The 25467-nt window shown below is 43.1% G+C and overlaps 2 protein-coding genes across 2 annotated transcripts in view; one reads left to right on the top strand and one right to left on the bottom strand.

The window, feature by feature from the left end:
* Positions 1 to 15705, top strand: part of LOC308139597 (cell adhesion molecule DSCAM-like) — a gene marked incomplete at both ends in the record, with an annotated part of 32864 nt that extends 17159 nt beyond the window's left edge. Inside the window, 17 exons of the mRNA XM_080509059.1 lie at positions 1214 to 1457; positions 2543 to 2689; positions 4523 to 4678; positions 6577 to 6710; positions 7466 to 7619; positions 8157 to 8274; positions 8354 to 8517; positions 9424 to 9522; positions 9633 to 9821; positions 10460 to 10750; positions 11753 to 11929; positions 12022 to 12052; positions 12135 to 12250; positions 12349 to 12498; positions 13520 to 13717; positions 13822 to 14124; positions 15323 to 15705. Of these exons, the coding sequence (XP_080365185.1) occupies positions 1214 to 1457; positions 2543 to 2689; positions 4523 to 4678; positions 6577 to 6710; positions 7466 to 7619; positions 8157 to 8274; positions 8354 to 8517; positions 9424 to 9522; positions 9633 to 9821; positions 10460 to 10750; positions 11753 to 11929; positions 12022 to 12052; positions 12135 to 12250; positions 12349 to 12498; positions 13520 to 13717; positions 13822 to 14124; positions 15323 to 15705 (3054 nt within the window). The remainder of the gene's footprint in view (positions 1 to 1213; positions 1458 to 2542; positions 2690 to 4522; positions 4679 to 6576; positions 6711 to 7465; positions 7620 to 8156; positions 8275 to 8353; positions 8518 to 9423; positions 9523 to 9632; positions 9822 to 10459; positions 10751 to 11752; positions 11930 to 12021; positions 12053 to 12134; positions 12251 to 12348; positions 12499 to 13519; positions 13718 to 13821; positions 14125 to 15322) is intronic.
* A 6942-nt stretch (positions 15706 to 22647) lies between these two features.
* pcp4a (Purkinje cell protein 4a) lies at positions 22648 to 24127 on the bottom strand (the record flags this gene model as incomplete). The annotated part of the gene is made up of 2 exons (XM_080509058.1): positions 22648 to 22778; positions 24067 to 24127. The coding sequence occupies 2 exons, from the start codon at positions 24125 to 24127 to the stop codon at positions 22648 to 22650; spliced, it is 192 nt and encodes a 63-aa protein (XP_080365184.1).
* Between the last annotated feature and the right edge of the window lie 1340 nt (positions 24128 to 25467).

Genomic DNA, 25467 nt, shown 5'->3' with positions numbered 1-25467 from the left:
GAAACCCATAAACATGTGTAATGAAACATTTTCACAACTTAGAAAGTAAATCCAATTGGTTACAGCGACTGTTTACATAAAAAAACATGACATTTTTGGTATAAAACGAATCATGTAACTAACAATTTTCATTGTTTCAGCAGCAAATAACAACAAATGAGTGAAGAAACTCTGACTCAATGTGCATCTTGGATAAATCGGGTGTAACAGCTTTGAACGCAGTGTTGTATCGCAGTTTTGTTATCATGTTTTACCAATTTTATTGGATATCGGGCCGTTAAAAGACTTCGATCGTCAATAAAACAGCCACTGACTAAATAGAATTAACGCTTTAGCTCAATAAAATCTGAAAAGTGAGAGTAAATTTCAACTTATTCAAACCTAATTAGCAAACAGCTGCAAGGTGCAGTAGTGGGTCGTTTTTTTACGGGTATATTACGTCCAGGAAGTTCCTTTAACAGTCCAAAAACAGCGATTTAAGGTTAATTTGTGACTCTAAAATTGTCTGTATATGTGAAAGAATTGTGGGAGATGAACCGGTAGTTAAATAATGTCACATTTCGAATTGTTTTAAAATATTCTGCAGCTTTTCTGCTGCAGGAAAACTTTTTCTGTCTTCATAACCGTTGTTTCTGATCGGAAAACCGTCAAGAAACTACATTTAACTTGTACAAAAAGTGGAAACTACACCTTAAATACCTCATTGGAGGTTAATAGAGGGAGTAGAGGCTTCAAGAGAGTTATTATATCAAACTTTGAATATATGTTAATATGATATTTATCCACATTAATGTTTTAATGATTTAATTTGACTTTTTTTTTTTTAAATAAAGGGAAATATTAAGTTATAAAATAAAAAAATGTCCTTTTTTTCTTTGTATTATATTTACTTTTTTGCCATTCATTGTATTATTATTCTGCGAGATTTTCATGGTTACATAGCTTCTTTGAATTCAATTTATTCAATTTCTCCGATTGCTTTAATTCGACTTTTCATCAACTTTTATGCGAATTCTTGTTTGTATTTTCGGATCCGTTTGGCCTCATTTTAATTTCAGTAATAATTCAGCAAACTTCTCAGCGAGTTTTCTCATCTTCTTGCATGAACGACGGTTTATAGTCGTAGAGCGAATACAAGCCGTGAGTGATGATGATGATGATGATGATGATGATGATGATGATGATGACGACCAGCTGCCCGTTGGTCCTCCAGGCTCCCAAGAAGCACCTCCAGAACGGGGCGATCCGGGGCTACCAGGTGGGCTACAGGGAGTACAGCTCCGGGGGGAACTACCAGTTCAGTGTGATCAGCGTGGAGACGACCGGGGACAACGCCGAGAGCCTGGTGCTGGACAACCTCAAGAAGTTCACCCAGTACGGCGTGGTGGTGCAGGCCAGCAACAGCGCCGGGACCGGGCCGTCCTCCACCGAGGTGGCTGCCACCACGCTGGAGGACGGTAAGAGGGTGGGGGGACGGGGGGGGGGGATGGACAGATTCTATGTGGGCACATGACAAGCATCAACACACTGCGCTGCTTCATCATAGGAGGAGTTCAGGAAAGGTGTTAGGAGGCTTCCTGAAGGAGTTAGGAGGCTTCGGAAAGGGGTTAAGGAAAGGTGTTAGGAGGCTTCCGAAAGGAGTTCAGGAAAGGTGTTAGGAAGGACTGTTAGGACACAGGAGGGACTGTTAGGAGACATGAGAGACTGTTAGGAGACAGGAGGGACCTTTAGGAGACAGGAGAGACTGTTAGGAGACAGGAGGGACTGTTAGGAGATAGGAGGGACTGTTAGGACACAGGAAGGACTGTTAGGAGATAGGAGGGACCGTTAGGAGACAGGAGGGACTGTTAGGACACAGGAAGGACTGTTAGGAGATAGGAGGGACTGTTAGGAGATAGGAGGGACTGTTAGGAGACAGGAGGGACTATTAGGAGACAGGAGGGACTGTTAGGACACAGGAGGGACTGTTAGGAGACAGGAGAGACTGTTAGGAGATAGGAGGGACTGTTAGGAGACAGGAGGGACCATTAGGAGACAGGAGGGACTATTAGGAGACAGGAGGGACCGTTAGGAGACTGGAGGGACCATTAGGAGACAGGAGGGACCGTTAGGAGACAAGAGGGACTGTTAGGACACAGGAGGGACCGTTAGGAGACAGGAGGGACTGTTAGGACACAGGAAGGACTGTTAGGAGACAGGAGGGACTATTAGGAGACAGGAGGGACTGTTAGGACACAGGAGGGACTGTTAGGAGACAGGAGAGACTGTTAGGAGATAGGAGGGACTGTTAGGAGACAGGAGGGACCATTAGGAGACAGGAGGGACCATTAGGAGACAGGAGGGACCGTTAGGAGACAAGAGGGACTGTTAGGACACAGGAGGGACCGTTAGGAGACAGGAGAGATTGGAGGGAGTATTTGGATGCACCCTGTATGACTTTCCCTAAGAGGCATTTGTGAGCAGATATCACCCCCTGGTGGTGATGTCGGGGTACTGCGAGAGCCCTTCTCATCGCCCCTGTCCTCTCGTTGTCCCCCTCCAGTGCCCAGTCGTCCCCCGGAGAACGTCCAGGCCACGGCCACGTCCCCGGAGGTCATCTCCCTGTCCTGGCTGACCCCCCCCAAAGACGCTCTGAACGGGAACCTGCTGGGCTTCAGGGTGATCTACTGGGCCAACCTGCCTGACGGAGGTACGAGTCCAGCCTCCGTCACCGCCGGGGTTTAACTCATGCAACCTGATTAAATTAATCCCTGGAGGCTTTTTGTTTGTTTTTTGTTTTTTTTTTTAAACACAAGGATCTAATGTGTGACTGGAGGACATTTCTAGACTTACAAGAGCCATTTTTTATCAGATAAAGTCTGTCGAACTCATAATTTTTACCTTAAAAACGAATTAAGTTTGGATAAAATAACAATCAGTGGATTTCTATGAAAGAAAACACACACACACACCCCCCTCATACAGCTGATTAAACGTATCAAATTCTACCTCTTCTCCAATATTTAATAGTTATATTCTATACTTATCTAGATAAGACAACAAGCAAGACACCTTTATTTTGAAAATAATGCAATTGAGAGTATTCACACTTCTTTGTGGCACTTGCCAAGATTTAAAATCTTAATATTACACATGATGAAATACGTCAACTTGTTGTTAGTCCTTGATTGTACCGTCTCGTCTTTAATTTAGATTTATTTAAATTGTATTATTTATTATTATTTGATTTTAGGGAAGCACAAATTAAAATGTGGCGTCAGAAATTCAGCGCCAGTTGACATGTTGAGGCAGATTGACACGAAACACTTCAAACTGCTTTAAAAAAAAAAAAATGTTTTCACTTTTCACTCATCAGTAGGTGAAATTATGAATATTTAGTTGTGTTTTTGTCGTAGCCCCGCCCCTCCCCTCTTCTCGACCCGGTATTTAATTGTCACATGCCATCTTGGCTTGAGCGAGATTGCTTGCGACAGCGTCATTACCCCCCCCCCCCCCACCCCCCCCCCGATGTCACATCACGTTGGCCTTCGTATAAAAAAACCCCGGTCGACCTGGATATGACAGCCGAGCCCCAGTCTGCACGGCAACAGTCGCATCAAGAAATGCTCAGTGTTGCAATTCCTACCAGTATAATCCAACTCAATACACAATATCTATATATATTTATATTTTGCATATTTTATGAGTTTTTGATGGACTCAGTTCAACAAATGGGCCGTTTTCTTCTGAACGTGTGAAACTGATCAGGCCAGCAGAGGGCGACAAATCCCTGTTTGACTTAAGTGACGCATCAAACAATAAGCTATTTATTCACTTGTTGAAATTTCTGTGTGTAAAAAAAAAAAAGGAATTAAAAATTCCGAGGTTCAACTAGAGAAAGTTGCATGAATGCAATTTTAATCACTAAAAAAAACTAAACAAACTGAACGATCATGAAGTGATTGGACGGCGCGGGTAAGGCTGATGATCCGAAATGGTTTAATTACCCAGTAATTATTCACCTTTAACACCAATCAATCAAATTCAATCAATCAAATTGTATTTGTATAGCCCTTTACAATAACCCAGTGGCACCCAATGTGCTTTACAACAAAGCTATAAAAACAATGCATTAAGAAACAAATACAGGAATAATACATAAAAACTATACATAAAACACAGGTGCGACGGTGCTGCAGGTTGTTGGAAACCTTCCAGAGATTCATTAAAACAGCATACAGAATAAATACTCTGCCCTAGACAGAGTTAAAAGCCAACCTAAAAAAAAAAGGGTTCTCAGCTTTGATTTAAAAGCTTAGTTGTCGATCTTCCTCGTCACGTCTCATTATTGCTTCTGACTTTTTCTGCCGGGAGAAACTTGCTGAGTGTCTGTTTCCAATGTGTGCGACCGGCGTGACCCCGCGTGACATTTCCTGTCTTAATCTCACAAATCTGATTAGACGTGATGGGAAATCCAGAGCGATCTCACACACACTGAACTGTACTGGTTCCTGCCCCCCCCCCTCCCTCCACCCCCCCACAGAGCTCGGAGAGATCCGGAACGTGACCACGTCCAAACCCTCGCTGGAGCTGGACGGCCTGGAGAAATACACCAACTACAGCATCCAGGTGCTGGCCTTCACCCGGGCCGGCGACGGCGTCCGCAGCGAGCAGATTTACACGCGAACCAAAGAGGACGGTGAGGAAAAAAAAAAAGAAAAGAAAAAAAAAGAGGACGGTGAGGACGATTGAGTCGGCACAAGGCCGGCGTCTGTCACGCCGCCATGTTCCGTTTGACCCGGCGGGTCCTCAAGGACCCACACTTCATATCGCCTGTCAGGTTTTTTTTTTTCTTTCTGTAAAGCAGGAATATATTAGAGGTAGAAATGACGGTGGGTATGCTAATGAAGCGGAGGGAAGCGCTGTAGCGCCGTAACGCCATCTGTCTCTCTGTGGATTCGGCATCACGAAGAGCCGCCGTAGATCCTCCGCCTCGGAACGTCATGCTGCAAAAAGTAGAATCTGGGCAAGATAGAAGTTCTTAGATTCAGTGAGAAAATAACTCGTTTTTGACTAACAAGTCATTTTTGCTTAAAACAAAATTGTCCGCTGGGATTAATAAGGCTGCGTCTCAATTCTACCCCTCAGCCCTTCATCTTACCCCTTTGAAATGCACGTTCACGAGCATCTGAGGGGTGAGGGGAAGGGCTGTTCACCCCTCTAAACGAAGTTTTACAGATGCACACTTTAAACAGAGGGGTAAGGGGAACATGGCGCAGAAGGACTCGCATTTCACATCTATACCCTTCTAAAGTTATATAAACCTGTTGTGTTTTATACTAGTAAGAACGGCAGTGGCGCTACCGTCTGCCGTATGTAGCTTCCGTGTGTATTTGTATATCTGCTGATATCAGGGCGCCGTATTATGACGTCATAACTGTGAGACGGAGCGAGAGGGGCGGGGCTGAGCAGAGGGAGAGGGGTGTCCCAAATCTAAGGGCTGAAACTGCCTTTGCCCTTGTTTTGGAGGCGGAGGGCTAAGGGGTAGGGGTAGGAGTACAAAAGAGAATTGGGATAGGCCCTAAGACACAAATGCTAAAAGAAATGTGTAGCTTTTTACTCAAAAATAGACGTTTGCTTTAAAAACTTTCATCTCCATTTAATACATATTCAACTTATTATGAGTTGCATTGTCGTGGCACTTCTCTGGATTTGAGGCTCTTTTACTTGAAAAATAAGATTACAAGGGATAAATTAAGCGTTTTGAGGTTTAATTTACTTTCACATTTCGCTGGAAATCCTTTTATTTAGTCACAGTGTGAAAGCATTTAGAGTCAGTTATGTCTAAAAGTCTGTGTATTTACCTCAAAAGTAGACATTTTTCCCTTTCATGTTGAATTGTAATTCATCCTTCAAAAGAAACTTGTACTTCATTTTACCATCGTACGCTGCAAAAAGTAAAATCTAGGCAAGATATATAAGTTTTTAAATTAAGTGGAAAATTACTTGTTTTTGACTAATATGTCATTTTTGCTTAAAACAAAATTGTCCGCTAAGATTATTATTCTATTTTTAAGATGATTATTGCTTTATTTTCTTATTAGCGAGAATGGTTTTGGTGTTGAGTATTAAAAACTAGTTATAAGTACTATTAGGCTTAAAACAAGCATTTTTTTAGATATGTTGGGCTTTTCTATTTTCCCTGTAAAAGCACGTAGGAATGAATGTACTGTATTTAAAAATGTCTTTTTTTAATATAAAAAACCCCCCAAAAAACAAGCATTTCTTTCTCATTTTAAGACGACTGACCAGCAATCAAAGGACCTGAACTGGCATTTCAGAAGCTAAATCTTCTTATTTTAACATTTGAAAATAATACCACATGAAAATACTTGTTTTGAGTCCAAAAATGCTGTTTTCAAGGTCATATGGGGCTAGAATTATTTTCTTGTTTTTAAAACTCTTGTCAAATTTTCTTGTTCTGTTGGCAGATAATTTCGCTTATTTTAAGTATTAGTTTTCTTGTTTTAGTATATTTTTTGGATGAGGAGTTTCTGCAGTGTAGCTTAACGTGGGGAATGTGTCTTTGGCCTGCAGTTCCTGGGCCTCCGGCGGGCGTGAAGGCGGCGGCGGCGTCCAACTCGGTGGTGTTCGTGTCCTGGCTCCCTCCTCTCAAAGTGAACGGCATCATCAGGAAGTACACCGTCTTCTGCTCCAACCCTCACCCCACGGTAAGACGTCACGTCCACAACCTCTGGAAAAAAATTACATAACGTTTGACCAGCAGGGGGCGGCAGGGTTCAGGTTAAAAAACCCATTTATATCCACGCAATTGGTTAGTAAAGAATCTAAACCCATTATTCTGTATATCAGTGTTCAATACAATAGTAAATGAATGTAATTAGGTGATATTATAAAACATATGAAGAATAAAGAGTCCAACACATGTAAAAATAGGAACTTTTCTTAAATCACGGGTCCAAAAGTTATAATTTATTTCGTATGACTCTCCAGTAGCTCTATCTGGGAAAATAAGCAGGTTTACTGTTGCTAATTTACTTTTTGAGACAAGTTAACAATCTGTTAGCTGACAGGGACATTTTTATTCTATTTACTCAATTATTAAATATATAATCACATTGATTTTTTTTTTTTAAAGTGAAGATTTTCACCATACGAGCTGCTTCTGCTGCCTTCATTCATCCGTAATAGATTTTCCATCTGATATAATTATTCAGAAACGTGTACAATTGTGTAATTTGACACCTGCCTCATTGGATTAAAAGCTAAATACGATCACTCCGACGGACTTCGACTGAATTCCCTGAAGGTTGGAGTCAAAATGATTATTAGTAACGCTTCAATTCAGTATTATTAGAATTTGAAACCTGAATAATTTCGCTGGTTTCAGGTTTTTGCTCGGTTTTGACACCGGGTGAGCTCAGAGTTGACACTGACGCGCTCGTCGCTGTTGTTCCTCCTGCAGGTGAGCAGCGAGTTCGAGGCGGCGCCGGACGTCTTCTTCTACCGGATCCCCAACCTGAGCAGGAACCGGCAGTACAGCATCTGGGTGGTGGCCGTCACCGCTGCCGGGCGGGGCAACTCCAGCGAGATCATCACCGTCAAGCCCATGGCGGAGGGTAGGTTTCAGCGTTACCACGGCAACCGTCCCAAGCGAAAACTTTCGGGTCGCGTTTATGCGACAACTTTTTTGGAAAATGGCTCCGGTTTCTCCCACCGCCGCAAACTTTCTTCGGCGGCGGTAAACGACAGCACCACCTAGTGGGCTGACGTGAAAACGGCGTCGTTTTTAAAATGCGAAATTTTGCTGAAACGCAAGACGTTTCTCTCTCGAGCCGTCGCTCCCACGAGCAGACAAGCGTAACGGCGTCGGGTGGACGTAACGAATTCCAGCGTGTGACCCCTTGTCGACGCTTTACACGCCGGCCGAGCGCCGATAAGCTGATGGCGCACGCCGATAGCGGCCGCGGCGTCCAGAGTCGGGACCCTATCGGCCTCCTGTCGGTACCGTCCCGTCTGGGGTCCGGGTGATGGATGTTCCTCTCCGCCACGCTCCGGCAGATACAGATAAACCGCCACAACGCCGCGGTGGAAGGAGGGAAGGGGGAGGGGGGGGTTGTGCCCGACTGAGTTTCGATGCACGTGTGTCCTCGCAGCTCCGGCTCGCATCCTGACCTTCAACCGGACGGTGACGACGCCGTGGATGAGGGACATCGTGCTGCCGTGCAAAGCCGTGGGCGACCCGTCCCCGACCGTCAAGTGGCTGAAGGAGATGTGGGTGAAGCGGAAATACGACGCGTCGCCGCCTTCGGCGATGGACGCCGTTTGATTTCCGTTCTCGTCTGCGTTTCAGTAACGGGACGCCGGCGCCGGTCGTGATCGACAGCCGACGCAGCGTCCACGGCAACGGCAGCCTGGTCATCCGCACGGTGAAAGCTGAGGATTCTGGGAATTACACTTGTGTGGCCAGCAACAGCTTCGGCTCGGACAAGATCGTTCTCAACCTGCAGGTTCAAGGTGAGACCGTGAGGAACATCACGTGTTCATAAAGAACTGGGACCAAGTTACTCACTCAAACACCGTCGCAGCTCAGGTTGATGGATGTTTTGTTTTTTAAGAGTTCTGAAATCGCATTGAGGAGATTTTTGTGACGTTATACACCCATCGTCCAAAACATTATGACCACCAACACATCAAGGCTTCATCTTAGGAGCAAGAGGCTGCGATCTAAAAGAAAAATGAAATTTTCAACCAGATTTCTTAAGAGTAGTGGACACAACACAAGACCCGAGCTGGGATATCAGTGATGCTACCTTGACAGGTGACAAATTAGCATTAGCTTCAAAGTCATGCTGTCATGGTGAGTTTGTTAAAAAAAATGCATAATGCAACAGCCAAGAGAATTTTCACTGTATTTTGCGGCAGAAGGTTTACACTTCCTCTCCAGGCCACCAGTGGCACTGTTGAGGGGAAAATGGGTTGTGGAGGTTTCAAGAGTGCTTTCAGGACTTATTTGTAAAAAAAAAAATTTTCCTTTGAAATTGCAATTGAAATGAATTTATCGCTATCTCAGTTTTCTCTATTTTGAAAGCACCAAGAAATGCCTGTATTTAATTAAATTAAATTTTATTTAAAAAAATTTTTTTATTTTTTTTTTTTTAATTTTAAAATTTTATTATTTTTTTAATTGTATTTAATTTATTTAATTTTATTAAATTGTGTTTATTTTAATTTATAAAATGTAATTTAATTTAATTCAATTTAATTTAATTTAGTTTAATTTAATTTAATTTAATTTAATTTTCAGCTTTCATCAAAAGCTGGTGTCTTTTGGTTTTAACGTGATCTTAAGGAGAACTTTGTCTGAACCAAATCTCTGCCGTTCGACTCACTGGGGAGTTTTGTCCGCTTCCTCCCCGCCAGTTCCCCCCGACCAGCCTCGCCTCACCGTGACCAAGACCACCACCACCTCCATCACCCTCTCCTGGATCCCCGGAGACAACGGCGGCAGCTCCATACGAGGTCAGACGGCCCCCGCCGTGTCCGCCACGCCGGTAAACGTTGACGTATAGCCCCGCCCCCTCATGCCGTGACCCCCCCCCCCCCCCCCCCCCCGTTGTGCTGTGAACCAGGCTACATCCTGCAGTACTCGGAGGACAACAGCGAGCAGTGGGGGAACTTCGCCATCAGTCCCAGCGAGCGCTCCTATCGACTGGAGAACCTGAAGTGTGGGACCTGGTACAAGTTCACGCTCACGGCGCAGAACGCGGTCGGTCCCGGACGCATCAGCGAGATCATTGAAGCAAAGACTCATGGGAAAGGTACAACGTGTGAGAGGCACACACACACACACTTTATTTGATGTGCTGCATGTACAGGAGTTGTTAGGAACATTTTGCTGAATAGAAATTGAAAAGATCACTTAAAATAGTAGCCTCTTACTCTTTTCACCTCTTTTCATCGATTGATTTTGCAGATTTTTCATGCAAGACTGCAACAGAAGTGCTTTAGCGAAAAATAATGAAGCTAATCCCCAGAATTGAACCCCTTAAAAGCACAATATTGACTCACACACACACACACTCTTTTCAACACACACAGAGGACATTAATTCTATTGTAAACACACATCTGGTGTGTGAACATCTCGTTCTGACAATTACAGGGCAGATAAAGCTTCAGGCACGTTGATTTCTGACGACGACTGCAGGTGATCAACCACTTTTAGACTTTTTAGAACACGTTGCCATCGATAGATGAAGCAAAATGAAAGATGAAAGAGGATGAAAGAGGAGGAAGGTTACATGCTTCTGAAAGGTTTTGGAAAAACGCCCACTGGGGCGATAATTGGTCTAAAATTTCAGACTATGTGGAAAAGCAGAATTGGTGAAAAGACCGCGTGGTCTTATTAATGGCTTTGTCACCGACCCCCCCTCCCCCCTCCCCTCCCCCACACACAGAACCTCAGTACGCCAAAGAGCAGGAGCTCTTCACCAGCATCAACGCCACGCGGGTCAAACTCAACCTGAACGGCTGGAACAACGGCGGCTGCCCCATCACCTCCTTCACGCTGGAGTACCGGCCCGTGGACTCGCCCACCTGGACCACGGCGCAGCGCACCTCCCTCACCAAGAGCTACATCCTGTACGACCTGCAGGAGGCCACCTGGTACGAGCTGCAGATGAAGGTCTACAACAGCGCCGGCTACGCCGAGAAGAGGCTCAAGTTCGCCACGCTCAGCTACGACGGAAGTGAGTTTGGGCGTGACGCGGCGACGGGCTATGATGTAGACGTTTGCTCGTGTTGTTCCTGATTTCGGTTTGTTGATATAAGCCGACAGTGTCAAACTCGAAATTTGGACGTGCCGACTAGTATCCCCTCCGTACTGCATGAGTTCAGATATAAGTATAAATTCAAGTAGCAATAGTTCTATCATTGTATGTCTGAGAGAGATGTATGTGTGATAATAAATGTAATGGTTACAAAGTACCAATAAAGTGTCAGGGTTTTAGTGAAAAAGCGTCGATACAGTACCAATTACAGTTAAAATGTATCAACAGGTTCCAGTAACTGTGAAAAAGTATAAATAAAGTAGCTGCAACAGTGAAAATGTATCAAAAAAGTACCAGTTGTAGTGGAAAAAGTGTCGATACAGTACCGATTACAGTTAAAATGTATCAATATGCTCCAGTAACTGTGAAAAAGTGTAAATAAAGTAGCTGCAACAGTGAAAATGTATCAAAAAAGTAACAGTTATAGTGAAAAAGTGTCGATACAGTACCGATCACAGTTAAAATGTATCAATATGCTCCAGTAACTGTGAAAAAGTATAAATAAAGTAGCTGCAATAGTGAAAATGTATCAAAAAAGTACCAGTTATAGTGAAAAAGTGTCGATACAGTACCGATTACAATTAAAATGTATCAACAGGTTCCAGTAACTGTGAAAAAGTATAAATAAAGTAGCGGCAATAGTGAAAATGTATCAAAAAAGCACCAGTTATAGTGAAAAAGTGTCGATACAGTACCGATTACAATTAAAATGTATCAATAGGTACCAGTAACTGTGAAAAAGTATGAAATATGAAATAGTTTCAATACAGTTGGTGTACCTGTGTGCTACGTTTTCTGACGCGTGACGTCGCGTAGTACTCTCCAGGTCCGAGTACTCGGCGCAGTATATCGGACCCGATGCCAGCGGTATCGGCGCACGGCCCCAGTTAGCATCTTTGCTAACGCCGTGTCCCTGCGCAGGTACCATCGCTCCGCTGGTGAAGGCCCCAAACGTCCGCGGCGAAAACCCGGAAGGCGGCGAAGGCCTGAAGATGATGGTGACCATCTCCTGCGTGCTGGTGGGCATCGTGGTGATCTTCATCGGCCTGCTGGTGCTGAGGAGGAGGAGGAGGGAGCAGCGGCTCAAGAGGCTACGAGGTGAGGCCGCCCACCTTGAAAATACGTCCGGGAGACACTTTCGACACAGAAAAATGACGGATTTCTCCCATTTTTTGTTGCTTGTTTTCCAGACGCAAAAAGCTTGGCAGAGATGCTGATGAGGTGAGTCTTCGTCAGTTAGCCGGTGCGATTAGCTACCGCGAAGGATCTTCCCTGACGGTGGCGTCTTTCTCCCTTGTTGCAGCAAGAACACGCGTCCGGCGGAGCCGATCAACAAGCAGCAGCAGACCCTCCGCATGCACATCGACATCCCCCGAGCCCAGCTGCTCATCGAGGAGAGAGACACCATGGAGACCGTCGGTAAGCACGCTGCCGCCGCCGCCGCCATTGCTACACCCAAATCACACGGCGAGCAGACGGATATCACTGATTCCCCACCCCCCACCTCCCCCCTGCAGACGACCGATCCACCGTGCTGCTCACCGACAACGACTTCGGCGAGACGCAGAAGCAGAAGTCGTCCACGGTCACCCACACCGTCCACTACCAGTCCCTCTCCCAGGCCACCGGCCCCCTGGTGGACGTGTCCGACGCCAGACCAGGAACCAGTAAGTCCAGTACGGACACTTTTTTTCTTTTTTTTCTTTTTCCTTTAGAACTTCACGATCCACCGTCGTTCAGCTCTCCTTGCTAAAACCGTTCCCCCCAGTGAGCCAATTATCAACACTGTGCTTCTGCACGCTTATACAGGTTTATTGCTCCGTTGTGCCTTTAGCTCCTGGAAGGGACTGTTGTTGTTGGTGTTGTTGTTGTTGTTGTGCAGTATTTAATTATCAACGTACCTGCCGGCTGCAGACGAAGCCATCTGGACGTGATGGTGGGTCAGACCTCTGCTGGTTTCTGGGCCAGTGTCTCCTAGTAATGGACAAAATATCAATGTTCAATCTATTGTGAAGAGTTTATTGTGTGTTCACAGTTTGTTTCCAAACAAGTCCAGGAAGGTCGAAGACAGATGTTAGTGTTGGACGCACTTTTACTGAAATCTGAGAATTCAATAGAATAGAAATACTATATTAAAACCTGAGGGAAATTTCTTTAAAATGACATGAATTTATGTCATCCCTGCACAGGGGCCATGTTAATAATAATAATTAATAATTAATAATAATAATAACAACCAAAAGTCATATATGCTCTATTCTCTCCCAGGGCTTCAGGCTGCAGACTCCTGGATTAGTAGATTATATATCCTGAGCTCACTGTCGGCTGTCACTTTTAATTAAATTAAATTTAAATTTGTTACGATGTTGACGTGTTTCAGTCTGTTTCAATGGTTTAATGTCCTTCCAGTTCACAGTTTTTCATTTTCTTGGCACTTTTGATGGTTGGAAATCGTCACTGTCGAGGTTTTTCCATCAACTAGATATGAGTCATTACCAAATAGCAGTGAGGTTTAACTCCTTCACTGCCGAGGCGAGGCGACGTAGCAGTCCTCAACAATATCGCCCAGTCCCGACGGAGCTCGCTCTCCGTCGCCCCCTGCTGGTTCAAAACCTCCAGTATCCCGGACGTTCCCCCGCCGCCATCCCCGCTTAACCGGCCCCGCTCTCCGTCCTCTCCCGTCCTCAGACCCCACCGCCCGCCGGACGGCCAAGGCCGGCCCGGCCGCTCGCAACCGCTACGCTAGCCAGTGGACCTTGAACCGGCCGCACCCGCCCGTCTCCTCCCACACCCTCAGCACCGACTGGAGGCTGCCCACGCCCAGAGTCGCCGGCTCCGTCGACAAGGAGAGCGACAGCTACAGCGTCAGCCCATCTCAGGACACAGGTAAGCAGGACACCGCCGCCGCCACCGCCACCGCCCGCCGTCTACTTCCCGCTAACGCTAGCGCTAACGCTAATCCCCTCCCACTAACGCCGGCCCGTGTGCAGACCGCGCGCGGAGCAGCATGGTGTCGACGGAGAGCGCCTCCTCCACCTACGAGGAGCTGGCCAGGGCCTACGAGCACGCCAAGATGGAGGAGCAGCTGCGGCACGCCAAGTTCACCATCACCGAGTGCTTCATCTCCGACACGTCGTCCGAGCAGATGACGGCGGGCACCAACGACTACACCGACAGCCTGACCTCCAGCACGCCGTCCGAGTCGGGCATCTGCCGCTTCACCGCCTCCCCGCCCAAGCCCCAGGACGTCAGCCGGGTCATGAACATGGCCGTGCCCAAGGCCCACAGACCGGGTGAGGCGCCGCCGCTAAGCTAACCTCTGACCACGAACCCCCGACCCGTGTAACGCCTGCGTCTAATGTCTGTGTCTAATGTCTACGTCTAAGTCTAATGTCTACGTCTGACGCCGACCACGTCTCACAATCTTCAAGTTTGGCTACGCTTAAAAAAATAAAAATCTAGGACCTCATTGGTTAGTTGCAGTGTTTTTCAACCTTTTTTGAGCCAAGGCACACCACCACCCGAAAATATTAAAATGTGAAACTCTGTAGCCTCTATTAACAATATAAAGTCATTCTTTTTTTGCAGCAGAATTTTTTTGCGGTAAAAAATTTTTTACAGCTGAATTTTTTTGCGGTTGAATTTTTTTGCAGCAGAATTTTTTTGTAGCTGATTTTTTTTTGCAGCTGAATTTTTTTTGCGGTTGAATTTTTTTGCAGCTGAATTTTTTTTTGCGGTTCAATTTTTTTTGCAGCTGAATTTTTTTACAGCTGAATTTTTTTGCGGTTCAATTTTTTTTGCAGTTGAATTTTTCTTACAGCTGATTTTTTTTACAGCTGAATTTTTTGACATCTGAATTTTTTTGCAGCTGAATTTTTTTTGCGGCTGAATTTTTTTTGCAGTTGAATTTTTTTTCAGCTGAATTTTTTTGCGGCTGAATTTTTTTGCGGTTGAATTTTTTTGGCGGTTGAATTTTTTCACAGCTGAATTCTTAGACACATTCAATTTTTACACACCGAATATTTTTAGATGTTGAAAAAAAATCTAAATAAAAAAAAGATACGTAGTTTGAAATTCGACAGCTTTTAAAATTCAAAGCTGAATTTTTTTTGCGGCTGAATTTTTTTTACAGCTACATTTTTTTTGCAGTTGAATTTTTTTTCAGCTGGATTTTTTTGCGGCTGAATTTTTTTGCGGTTGAATTTTTTTGGCGGTTGAATTTTTTCACAGCTGAATTCTTAGACACATTCAATTTTTACACACCGAATATTTTTAGATGTTGAAAAAAAATCTAAATAAAAAAAAGATACGTAGTTTGAAATTCGACAGCTTTTAAAATTCAAAGTCTGATTGCGATGGTAAAAAAAAAAAAATTCAGTTACAAGTTTGAATTCAGAATCTGATGGCACACTTTTACTTCCATAGCCGAGGCGCCTCCCAAAAACGAAAAGGTGACGTCCCGTTCACCGCCGTGTGTTTTCCTTCCTGCAGGGGGCGAGCTGGTCCACCTTCCCCCGTACCTGCGCATGGACTTCCTGCTGAACCGGGGCATGTCCTGCTCGGGGTCGTCCAGGGGGACGGCCAGCGGCGGGGAGCGGGCGGCCATGGGCCAGGCCTGCCTGGAGCCCCAGAAGAGCCGCTCGCTGAAGCGGCCGTCCCGCATGGCGCCGCCCACGCCCACGGAGGCGCCCCAGGCCGGCAGGGACCCATCGGCCCAGTGGCAGCCCGGCTCGGCCGCCACGCTCCCCCACAGAGAGGGCTCGGAGCTGGCCCAGGCCGCCAAGCTCAGCACCTCGCAGGAGTCCCTGCTGGACTCCAGAGGACACCTGAAACAGAGCAGCAACCCCTACGCAAAGTCCTACACGCTGGTATAACAGCAGGTCGGCGCCGGGGGCGGGACTAGAACTCACTCTAACGCTGGACTTAACACTCAAGTGCAGTAAACTGACTTTCACCACGCAGTTCTGTATATACGTCCCCTCCCTCCATGGGACGGGGGGTCACTTTTACTAATCTCCTTTTATTTATTTTAGACTTTTTTTTTTTTCTCCTTTGATTTCTTGTTTGTATTCTGTTTATTTAATTAAATTTTTAATTTGTTTCACTTGAGGGAAAATAAAAAAGAGAGAGAGAAATTCACTCATGGGAAACGACTCCAGCCGGAGCTTTGCCAAACTAATTGAGTAACGAGGGAGCATTTATTTATTCTTGTTCATTCTTTCTAATTAATCGGTGATTATTAATTGTTAGTTGTCAGCTTTTAATGATCATTAATTATTGATTACCAAATGATCTCTTATCACCATGACGGCAATGTTTTGTTTTTTGTTTTTTTGTTTTTTTTTTCACATGAATCTGGACTTTTCTTTTGAGTTTTTTTGTTTTTATTTGTTTAATTTTTTTTTTTTTTTTTTCTGAAGTGGAAGATGACGATTTGGAGTCATTTTTTTCCTATGGAATATCCTTCTGAAAACACTGAATGAAACTTGGAACGAAAAGCAATTGACACCAGTCCAAACTTTTCAGCTGCTCTCAAAATTGTTACTTTTTTTGAAAAAAAAAAAAAAAAAAAAAAGAATAAAAAAAAAAAAATTCTATTTCCTATGGATGCATGGGGACTGACCAATTAAAAAAAAAAAAAAAAAAAAAAGACGATGAGGATTACGAAATCGCGGCTGGACACGGTACCAGGCGAGCATTTTGTCACACTATGAAATGATCCAATGTGAAGATTTATTATTCTTATTACTATAAATATATATATAAAAAAAAAAGAGAGAGAGAGAGAGAAATCACTTTTATTTGTGGATATTACAGGGAAGAATTGATTTGGTTAATAAAGTCCTTAGTCATGTTTGCACATATCTCGTTTTAATTAGGAAATGGAGTCTCTGTTGATCTTTTTTTTTTCTTTTCTTTCTTTCTTTCTCTGTGTCCCATTCTCTGATGGTGCAATATGGAAAAAAAAAAAAAAAAGGAAAAAAAAAAAAAAAAAGATATGAAAAAGTATATGAAAACTATTGCTCTATACTGTACTGTAATGATGAAAAATAACTATGTTGTGAGTATACCTACAGGGCCGGAGCCACTCCAGCTTGTGTATTCAGGTGTAGTTTGCCACTTGCTTGTCTGCCGGGGTGGTAAATGACGTTAGCTAGAACAGGGAGAGAGTTTAGACGACTAACGGTTTTTTTTGCACTTCACAACAGCGCCCAACTCAAGTGTGTCCAGATAGATTTTCTCCGCCCCCCCCCTATCCCCATCCCAACCCCCCCCCCCCCCCCCAACCCCACCTCCAAACTCTCAGTGCACTAGGTAGAGTCTTCAGGGCTCTCGCTCTCCTCAGTAGATTTACTGCGTCGCTCCTCTACAGGGAAAAAAGAAAAAGGAGGAAGATTATTAAAAAAAAACAAAAAAAAAAACACAACAACAACAACAAAAAAAAACAAACGAGACAATCCAGCAGAGTTCCCCCATCAAACCAAACCTATAATGTCTATAGGAAATATCTGAAAGGAAAAAAAAAACACAAAAAAAAGTGTGGATATACGTAAGAAGCTTGTTTTCTTTTCTTTCTTTTCTTTACTTCCTGTCTACTCCCTCCCTCCTTCCCCTCCTCCTCCTCCTCCTCCTCCTCCTCCTCCTCCTCCTCCTCCTCCTCCTCCCCCCGTTTCTGTTCTGTTTCTTTAGCCTGAAAGGGAGAAGAGAGTTTGATCCAAAATGCTGTGAGGTCATAATGTCAGTTTCTATGATTAGTTTCTATGATTAACTGTCTTCATTATGATTCTACGTTTTAACAAGAATAAATGTCACTTTTTTTTTTTCTTTTTCCTTTTCTTTTTTTTTTTTTTTTATTTTTAACATGAGTGTTCACCATGGTGGCACTGGAATAAAGAGAAACTAACACAAAGGTTCCAAACTTGATTAATAAAAAAAAAAAATGGCTGTTCCCCAAAAAAAGTTTATTTTCACATGAGTGGCTGATGGAGGAGGAGGAGGAGGAAGAGGAAGAGGAGCAGCCATGCCTCTGTTTCTTCATTATGGTCGTCTGTGCAGTGTCACTCCACACCAGCAGGGGGCAGTAGTGCGCTGTTGAATATTTCTAGTCTGACCGTTGAAGAACCTCTGGGTTTTTGTTTTTTTTTCTTTAAATGACACAAATGGTTTACAGTGAACAGAAGAACAATTTAATCTCCTTTTCCTCCACCATGCAGGTAAATATCACACGTTACTCGTATTCCTTCAACCCGACGGCGACCGCAGCTGCGAACATTGAATAAAGGACGAAATGCTTCAGGAAACACAAGATAATGATGAGACTTTACGCTAAATATGAGAGATTATGATCAAATACAGGATGGTTTAATGCAGATGAATCTTTTACACAAAGGGGTTAAACGACTTTCTTCTTCATAATGTAAATGTCTACAAACAGAAATAAATGAATGAAGGTGGAATCGAATGGAAAAAGAGACATAAATCAAATCAGTTCTCCAAAACTATTGTTAAAGATCCTTTATGTTTTAAGTTCAAGACGTCTAAGATGAAAATTAAGGACATGGAGGGTTTAGGCAGCGGTGACTTGGTGCTTTAATGCAGTTTAAAACCACCAGAAATGCAGCAAAAGGAATTTTATTCTTATTCAAAGGCGGCGTGTCGTTTAAAGTTACTGTTGCAGAGAAGAATCCAGCAGATTGACGAGGAGGAAGCAGAAGAGACGGCAGAGGGAAGACGGTGGGAAACAACCAGCAGGGGGCGCTGATGCACCTTTATGGATGCAAAACTGCTGATAAACCCAGAAGAAGAAGAGGCGGAGACTTTCTGCAGTTCCGGCTGGGGAAAGATTTCTTTCTTTCTTTCTTTCTTTCTTTCTTTCTTTCTTTCTTTCTTTCTTTCTTTCTTTCTTTCTTTCTTTCTTTCTTTCTTTCTTTCTTTCTTTCTTTCTTTCTTTCTTTCTTTCTTTCTTTCGGAAATGTGTGGACAAGCTGGAACCAGCAGATGGCGATAGTGCAACTTCAAGGATGCGAACTGCTGTTTGACCCAGAAGAAGAAGAAGAAGAAGTGTGGAGAACAAGTGTTGCTCACTGATGCTCCATTAAACATAAAAAGAACAACATTAAACATTAAAAGAACATTAAACATTAAAAGAACAACATTAAATGTTAAAAGAACATGGCATCTGTCCAAAAAAATGGGCTATTTAGAGGAATATATATATATATATATATGTCACACTAATATACGAGGCATTTATTTTCTATGTCCAAATGTAACTACACTGATCATTTTTATCCAGTCGCTGATTTTACAAAACCAAAACGTGAATTTAATTGTGTATTTTGATTTATAAGCCACTAAAACGTTTTTTACCTCCCATCGTCTGGAAAGTATAGCGTATTTACCGTAACGCTCTTGAATCATCATCACATCATCACCCAGTTGCATCTTTTGGTTCAATGTTTGACTCGTTTGTATTAAAATATTGACCCGTTAACAATGAATGTCGTTTCCTGAAAGTAAAAACCTCCAGTCGTGTCTCTATGTCCAGCCTGTCACCGTTACACTGTATATAGAGAAATATGACCTTATGCATGATTCTAATTGATCAACAAATTCAAAATCTTTCTATTTGGATGAATTCGGTGTTAATTCAGCTTTTTCTTAATGATGATTCTCCAATTTTTAGTTTTAAATGCATACATTTTAATTATCCTGATTACGTGAAACAATATTTACTTCCATTCCACGCATCTCAAACATTCTTTATTGTCCCAAGAACAAAAAGAGTAATCGGTGAATTGTCATTTAAATATAAACACTCTTCCCTTAAAATTCCCTTAATATTCAAAAATCCTATTGTACAATATCTTGAGAATGTTTGTAACTGTTTCTGATTCTTTTTTATTATATCTTATATTAGTTAGTTTATTTATTTCTCTTTCTGTTAAAACTGATTTAACTATTGACTCGTGTGACTGTGTGTGTGAGGTTTGTTATATTTTGTATTGTTTTTTTTATATGATATAGTTTGTAGTCTATTAGTTTCATGTACAGCTGCTTCTGTTTTGTGCTCCTGTTTGTTTTTTTGTACATTATCAGGGACCCACTTTGCTGCATCTCAACGGGTTTATCCCAGAAATAAACTGAAATTAAAAGGAAATAAAAAAAAAAAAACACACACAGGATGTAAAATCACATCCACTCACATGTTATTTCAAGGGTTTGCCTCGCCTGCCCCCCCCCCCCCCCGGTTCCGTGATAGCCGGGGATTGTTTATGCAACAGTCCTCAACTTCCAGCAGGCAGCATCTTATTGACTTATTGAGATTAAAAGATCTCAGCTGCTGCTCTTAAAGAGACAGTACACCGCCGTCTTAAAGAGACAGTACACCGCCGTCTTAAAGAGACAGTACACCGCCGTCTTAAAGGGGCAGTACACCGCCGTCTTAAAGGGGCAGTACACCAGCGTCTTAAAGGGGCAGTACACCGCCGTCTTAAAGAGACAGTACACCGCCGTCTTAAAGGGGCAGTACACCGGCGTCTTAAAGAGACAGTACACCGCCGTCTTAAAGAGACAGTACACCGCCGTCTTAAAGAGACAGTACACCGCCGTCTTAAAGGGGCAGTACACCGCCGTCTTAAAGGGGCAGTACACCAGCGTCTTAAAGGGGCAGTACACCGCCGTCTTAAAGAGACAGTACACCGCCGTCTTAAAGGGGCAGTACACCAGCGTCTTAAAGGGGCAGTACACCGCCGTCTTAAAGAGACAGTACACCGCCGTCTTAAAGGGGCAGTACACCGGCGTCTTAAAGGGGCAGTACACCGCCGTCTTAAAGAGACAGTACACCGCCGTCTTAAAGGGGCAGTACACCGCCGTCTTAAAGGGACAGTACACCGCCGTCTTAAAGAGACAGTACACCATCGTCTTAAAGGGGCAGTACACCGCCGTCTTAAAGAGACAGTACACCGCCGTCTTAAAGGGGCAGTACACCGCCGTCTTAAAGAGACAGTACACCGCCATCTTAAAGAGACAGTACACCGCCATCTTAAAGGGGCAGTACACCGCCGTCTTAAAGGGGCAGTACACCGCCGTCTTAAAGAGACAGTACACCGCCGTCTTAAAGGGACAGTACACCGCCGTCTTAAAGAGACAGTACACCGCCGTCGTCTCGGTCCTCCCTTCAGTTCACCCCCAGATGGTAGAAACACGTCATTTTATTTATATATTTCACCTTCTTTCCGCTTAAAGTCAGATTAGAAATGTATATTTATTAGAGCAAATAAGTGAGTCAAATCTCAAAGAACCTGATCAGTTGGAGAGAGAAAAAACAAGAGAAAGTGGTTTTATATTTTCCACCTTATTATGAAGAGACTGGTGGGTTTTTGACAGCAGTGCGGCTGGTTTCATGTTTGACTGATGACTTGGTGGGAAAAGAAAAAGAAAACATTATTAAGCCCCAGTGAGAAGCTGCAGACCTGCTCTGCTGAGATTTTACATTAATCATTTTCTTTTCCCAGTGAAACGTCATTGTGACGATTACATCTTTTTACACACGAGTTTATTTGGATTTATAAACATAAATCAGTTAGGCAGATATCTAGTCATGTTGATATTAATAGATCACTATTATCATTACCAACCGTCGACATTTAACGATCAACTGAAAGCCAAATGAAGGAAAAGCTTCATATTTTTTTTTATTAACCTGAGAGTTAAACAAAATATCACAGTATGTCAACAAAACCATAAAAATAAATGCTAATGATGCTTTAATGAGCGTGTGGCTGTTCAATTTGCAGCATTTTCTTTAAAAATGTGGATTAAATTGCTTCACTTTAGTCTGTTCAAGACTCAAATGTGATTTTTGTGTACAAATATGCAGTAAAACTAACATTTAAAGTTGCTGCTTCAGTTCCTTTTTGTAAATATTTAAAGTTTTTTGTTTTCGTGTCGCTGCTTTCTGTCGTCACACAGTGACGCCTAGTGGTCCAACATGGTATTAACGAGCAAACTTGGAATAGTTTCTTAATATGAGTCACATGAACAAACCAACAACAACAAAAGTGACTCATAATTTAGAAAATGCAGTCAGAGTTTAGTAATTCTATCATTTTAAAGTTGAAAGTTGAGCTCTCTGGCGCCCTCCAAAGGCCAAATATAGAATATCTCTCAACTGCAAGGTGGCTGCACACGTATGAACCAGCGTGTTCAAACATACCAACACACACACACACACACACACACACACACACACACACACACACACACACCATGAAAATCACCCTGTAATGATCAATCTGGTTCTTTCAGTCATCTTTATTTCTGTCTGTGTGTATCGTGTGTGTGTGATGGCTTGCATGCAGAGGTGTGTGTGTGTGTGTGTGCGTGTGTGTATGTGTAACAGTACATTTGTGTTCCAACTCAACAAATTCAATCCACAATAAAGAGGAAAGAAACAACAGTTTGGGTGAAACGACATCGAGAAGCTAAAGGTGAGGAGAGGTGGGGGGGCGCTGTGGCATCATCCCCCCTAGCCCTAACCCCCCCCCCCATCATCGTACAGTGAAGGTGACATAAGCAGACCACGACTATCAAGTGAAGTGTGAACAATAAAAAAAAAAGTTAAATAAGAGGAAACATCTTAATACGCCAAGAATTACATCATTATTCTGAATATTGTAAAGTTACCCCAGTATACACAGACTTTTACCCCCCCAACCCCCCCCCCCTTTCATGTTCATGGTGCAGTTTGATTGACATGCAAAGACCACACCCCCTGACAGTGTGCCCCCCCCTCCCCTCCAGGAGACTCCGCTCTACGACTTCACATCCTGCTTCTTTTTCTGGAACTTTCTGAACTGCGACTGGATGGCCACGGCGGCCTTCTCCGTCTCGGGGTCCTCCATGTCGATGTCGAAGTCCTGGGGGAGGTTGTTCTTCTTGTCATCTGGGGGGGGACAACAACAACAACAACAACAAGGTGAGGTGAGTGCCACAGCGCCCCCAGAGGGAGGTTTTTCAAAAAGCTCTTGTTCAGGTTCAACCTTCAATTTTTTTTTTGTTTAAATCCACAGGAAGGAATCTTAAATCCGATGTCCCGTTTCCATGACGACAGACTGTCAATTATTTTCCGCCAAAATCTAAATAGTTCGTACAACAATAGCGACCAGAGACGTTGCCTCACAAATATCTTTTGTGTTAAAACTATGAAGTTGGACCTCATGACATTGAGTGTCGGCAAGTCGCTAAAGGTGCTAGAAATATATATGTATTGTGTTTTATTAAATGTTTTATCAGGAGGTAAGGCAGAGCAGTATGGCGTCGTCATTTCACATCCACAAGTGAAACAGAACTGTACCTGAGAGATGCTTTGCAGTTTAACAAAATAATTAATTAATAAGTAAAATAAATTTTACAAAATTAAATTAAATTAAATTAAATTAAACAAAATAAAATAAAATAAAATAAAATAAAATAAAACAAAATAAAATAAAATAAAATAAAATAAAATAAAATAAAATAAAATAAAATAAAATAAAATAAAATAAAATAAAATAAAATTAAATAAAATAAAATTAAATTAAATTAAATTAAATCTAATAAAATTAAATACAATAAAAAAAAAAAAATAATAATAATTTAGATTTTTTGTGGTCCAAAAGAAAGACTTTGGGCAAAACAAACAAGAATAATAAACTAACAGCAGAGTTAATTGTGAAAACAGTAGAAATCATAATGAACCAAGTGTTAAAATGGAAATATAGAATACAACGGGAGTATTCTGCATATAAACTGCAGTGTGAACTGGAGATGTGAAAGACCCAAATAGAATGAAGTTTCCTCGTCAGACGAGTGCGACGTCGTTCAAGTCAGATGAAAAAGCCGGACGGAGTCATGAGAGGAGGCGACTCCCTGAATTCTCATGTCCTCATTTCAATCATCCAACATCCACCGGCTGCAGGCGGACAAGATGTGATTATCACAAGTGAAAGGATTCGCTTTTTTTTTTTTTTTTTTATGGGTCGTGGCTTCAAATAACACGACAATGAAAGAAAAAAAAGCCGCTTGTTCACAGCAAAACAAGGTCACTTGTTTATTCAAGCATCACAGTGGTCGTGCGGTGTGGCGGTGTCCCCCCCCCCCCCCCCCCCCCCCCTTATCGACCCCCCCACTCCGTGCACGAGTGCGCAAACCTGCACAAAACGTGGATTTTTTTTCCCGACTGGCCTACTTACGTTTGGATGGAGCCTTCTGTTGACCTTGAAGCCCTTGGAACGACAGTGGAAACAAATTCATAGTTCATGATTGCAGAAGCCACCCCCCCCCCCCACCCCCACACACACACACACCAAACCACACCTGCTCCGCCTTTCATTCCACCCGGGGACTTTGTAAACGCGGCACATCACACTTGGAAGCACGAATGAATCAAATCGCCATGATGGGTTTATTTCCATACCGGAGGTAGGGGTGGGTGGGGGGGGGGGGGGGGGGGGGGGAGGGGGGGGGGAGGGGCGTGTTTGAGAAAGGTCACGTTCAAATTGGTTCCCCCGGAGATTTAAGAGCTCCCTCAGAGTACGACGACGCTGACGGATGATGAAGCCGCGGTCGGACAAATGCTGAGCAGCGAGAGCTCTGAGGGGTGACCTGTTCACAAATTCTTTTTTTTTAAGTCTGTCCAACAAAAAAAAACACACAAAAAAACGTTCAATATTAAAGTTGCAGCAGGAAGGATGATAAGAGGCCTGCAGGGGACGAGAGTCATCGATTTGCTTTGCACTCATGATGACCTTTATGGACTCAAGGCGACTTTACGGACGAGTCGCATTTTTCTATTAAGCTCATCTTGCATGTATGTCGGCTTTTATTCCCCGGCGAGTGTCAAACAGAAACGACTCGCACCGCCATCAAATATCTATCAAATTCAATTAGAACCTCGTCAAATCCCCGCCGATCAGATCAAATCCCGACACAACGCCGGACCGCTGCTCCATATAAACCGTTATCACGGCGCTCGCCGTCCGCCATTAACCCGCCGCCGCCGCCGCCGCCAGAGCAGGAAGACGAGTTCCCGCTGTGGAATGAACACTCAGTAACACCGACTGTTAAAACCTGCAACACCGGGAACATTTAGAGTGTCAGAGTGTGACGGGGAAACACGAGCAAATCAAAGAGAATCCACAGAAAATGTGCAGAATTTAGATTTCAGCACCAATTTTATAGTTGAATTTATAAATACAATAAACATTTTGGGGGGAAATTATGTGGAAAACACATACTGTGTTAGTGGAAGGATGTTTAGTTATATATATATTAAAAAAATGACTTTCTGTAGACTCTTTATTAGCACGAAGTGAAAATCAGTTTAGCTGCAATCTTTTGTTTAAAACTCCTTGTGGCGCCACATTATGTAATAAATGTGTACTGGGTAATAACGCAATGAAATTTCAACTCAATATGTAATAATGCTGCATTTTGTCATAAAATTCTTGAATGCATTATGTAATAAACCGCATTTTGTAATAACATTTAGCATCAGTTATTACAAATTGCAGCTGCGTAGAGCCGCGCTATGTTATAACGATATTTAATAATGCAATACATTTTCAACTCGTTATGTATTAACACCTCATTTT

Source organism: Blennius ocellaris, assembly GCF_963422515.1.
Source record: "Blennius ocellaris genome assembly, chromosome: 14".
Classification (NCBI taxonomy): domain Eukaryota; kingdom Metazoa; phylum Chordata; class Actinopteri; order Blenniiformes; family Blenniidae; genus Blennius; species Blennius ocellaris.
The sequence above is the reverse complement of the archived record's forward strand: the minus strand, read 5'-3'. Positions and strand labels throughout refer to the sequence as shown.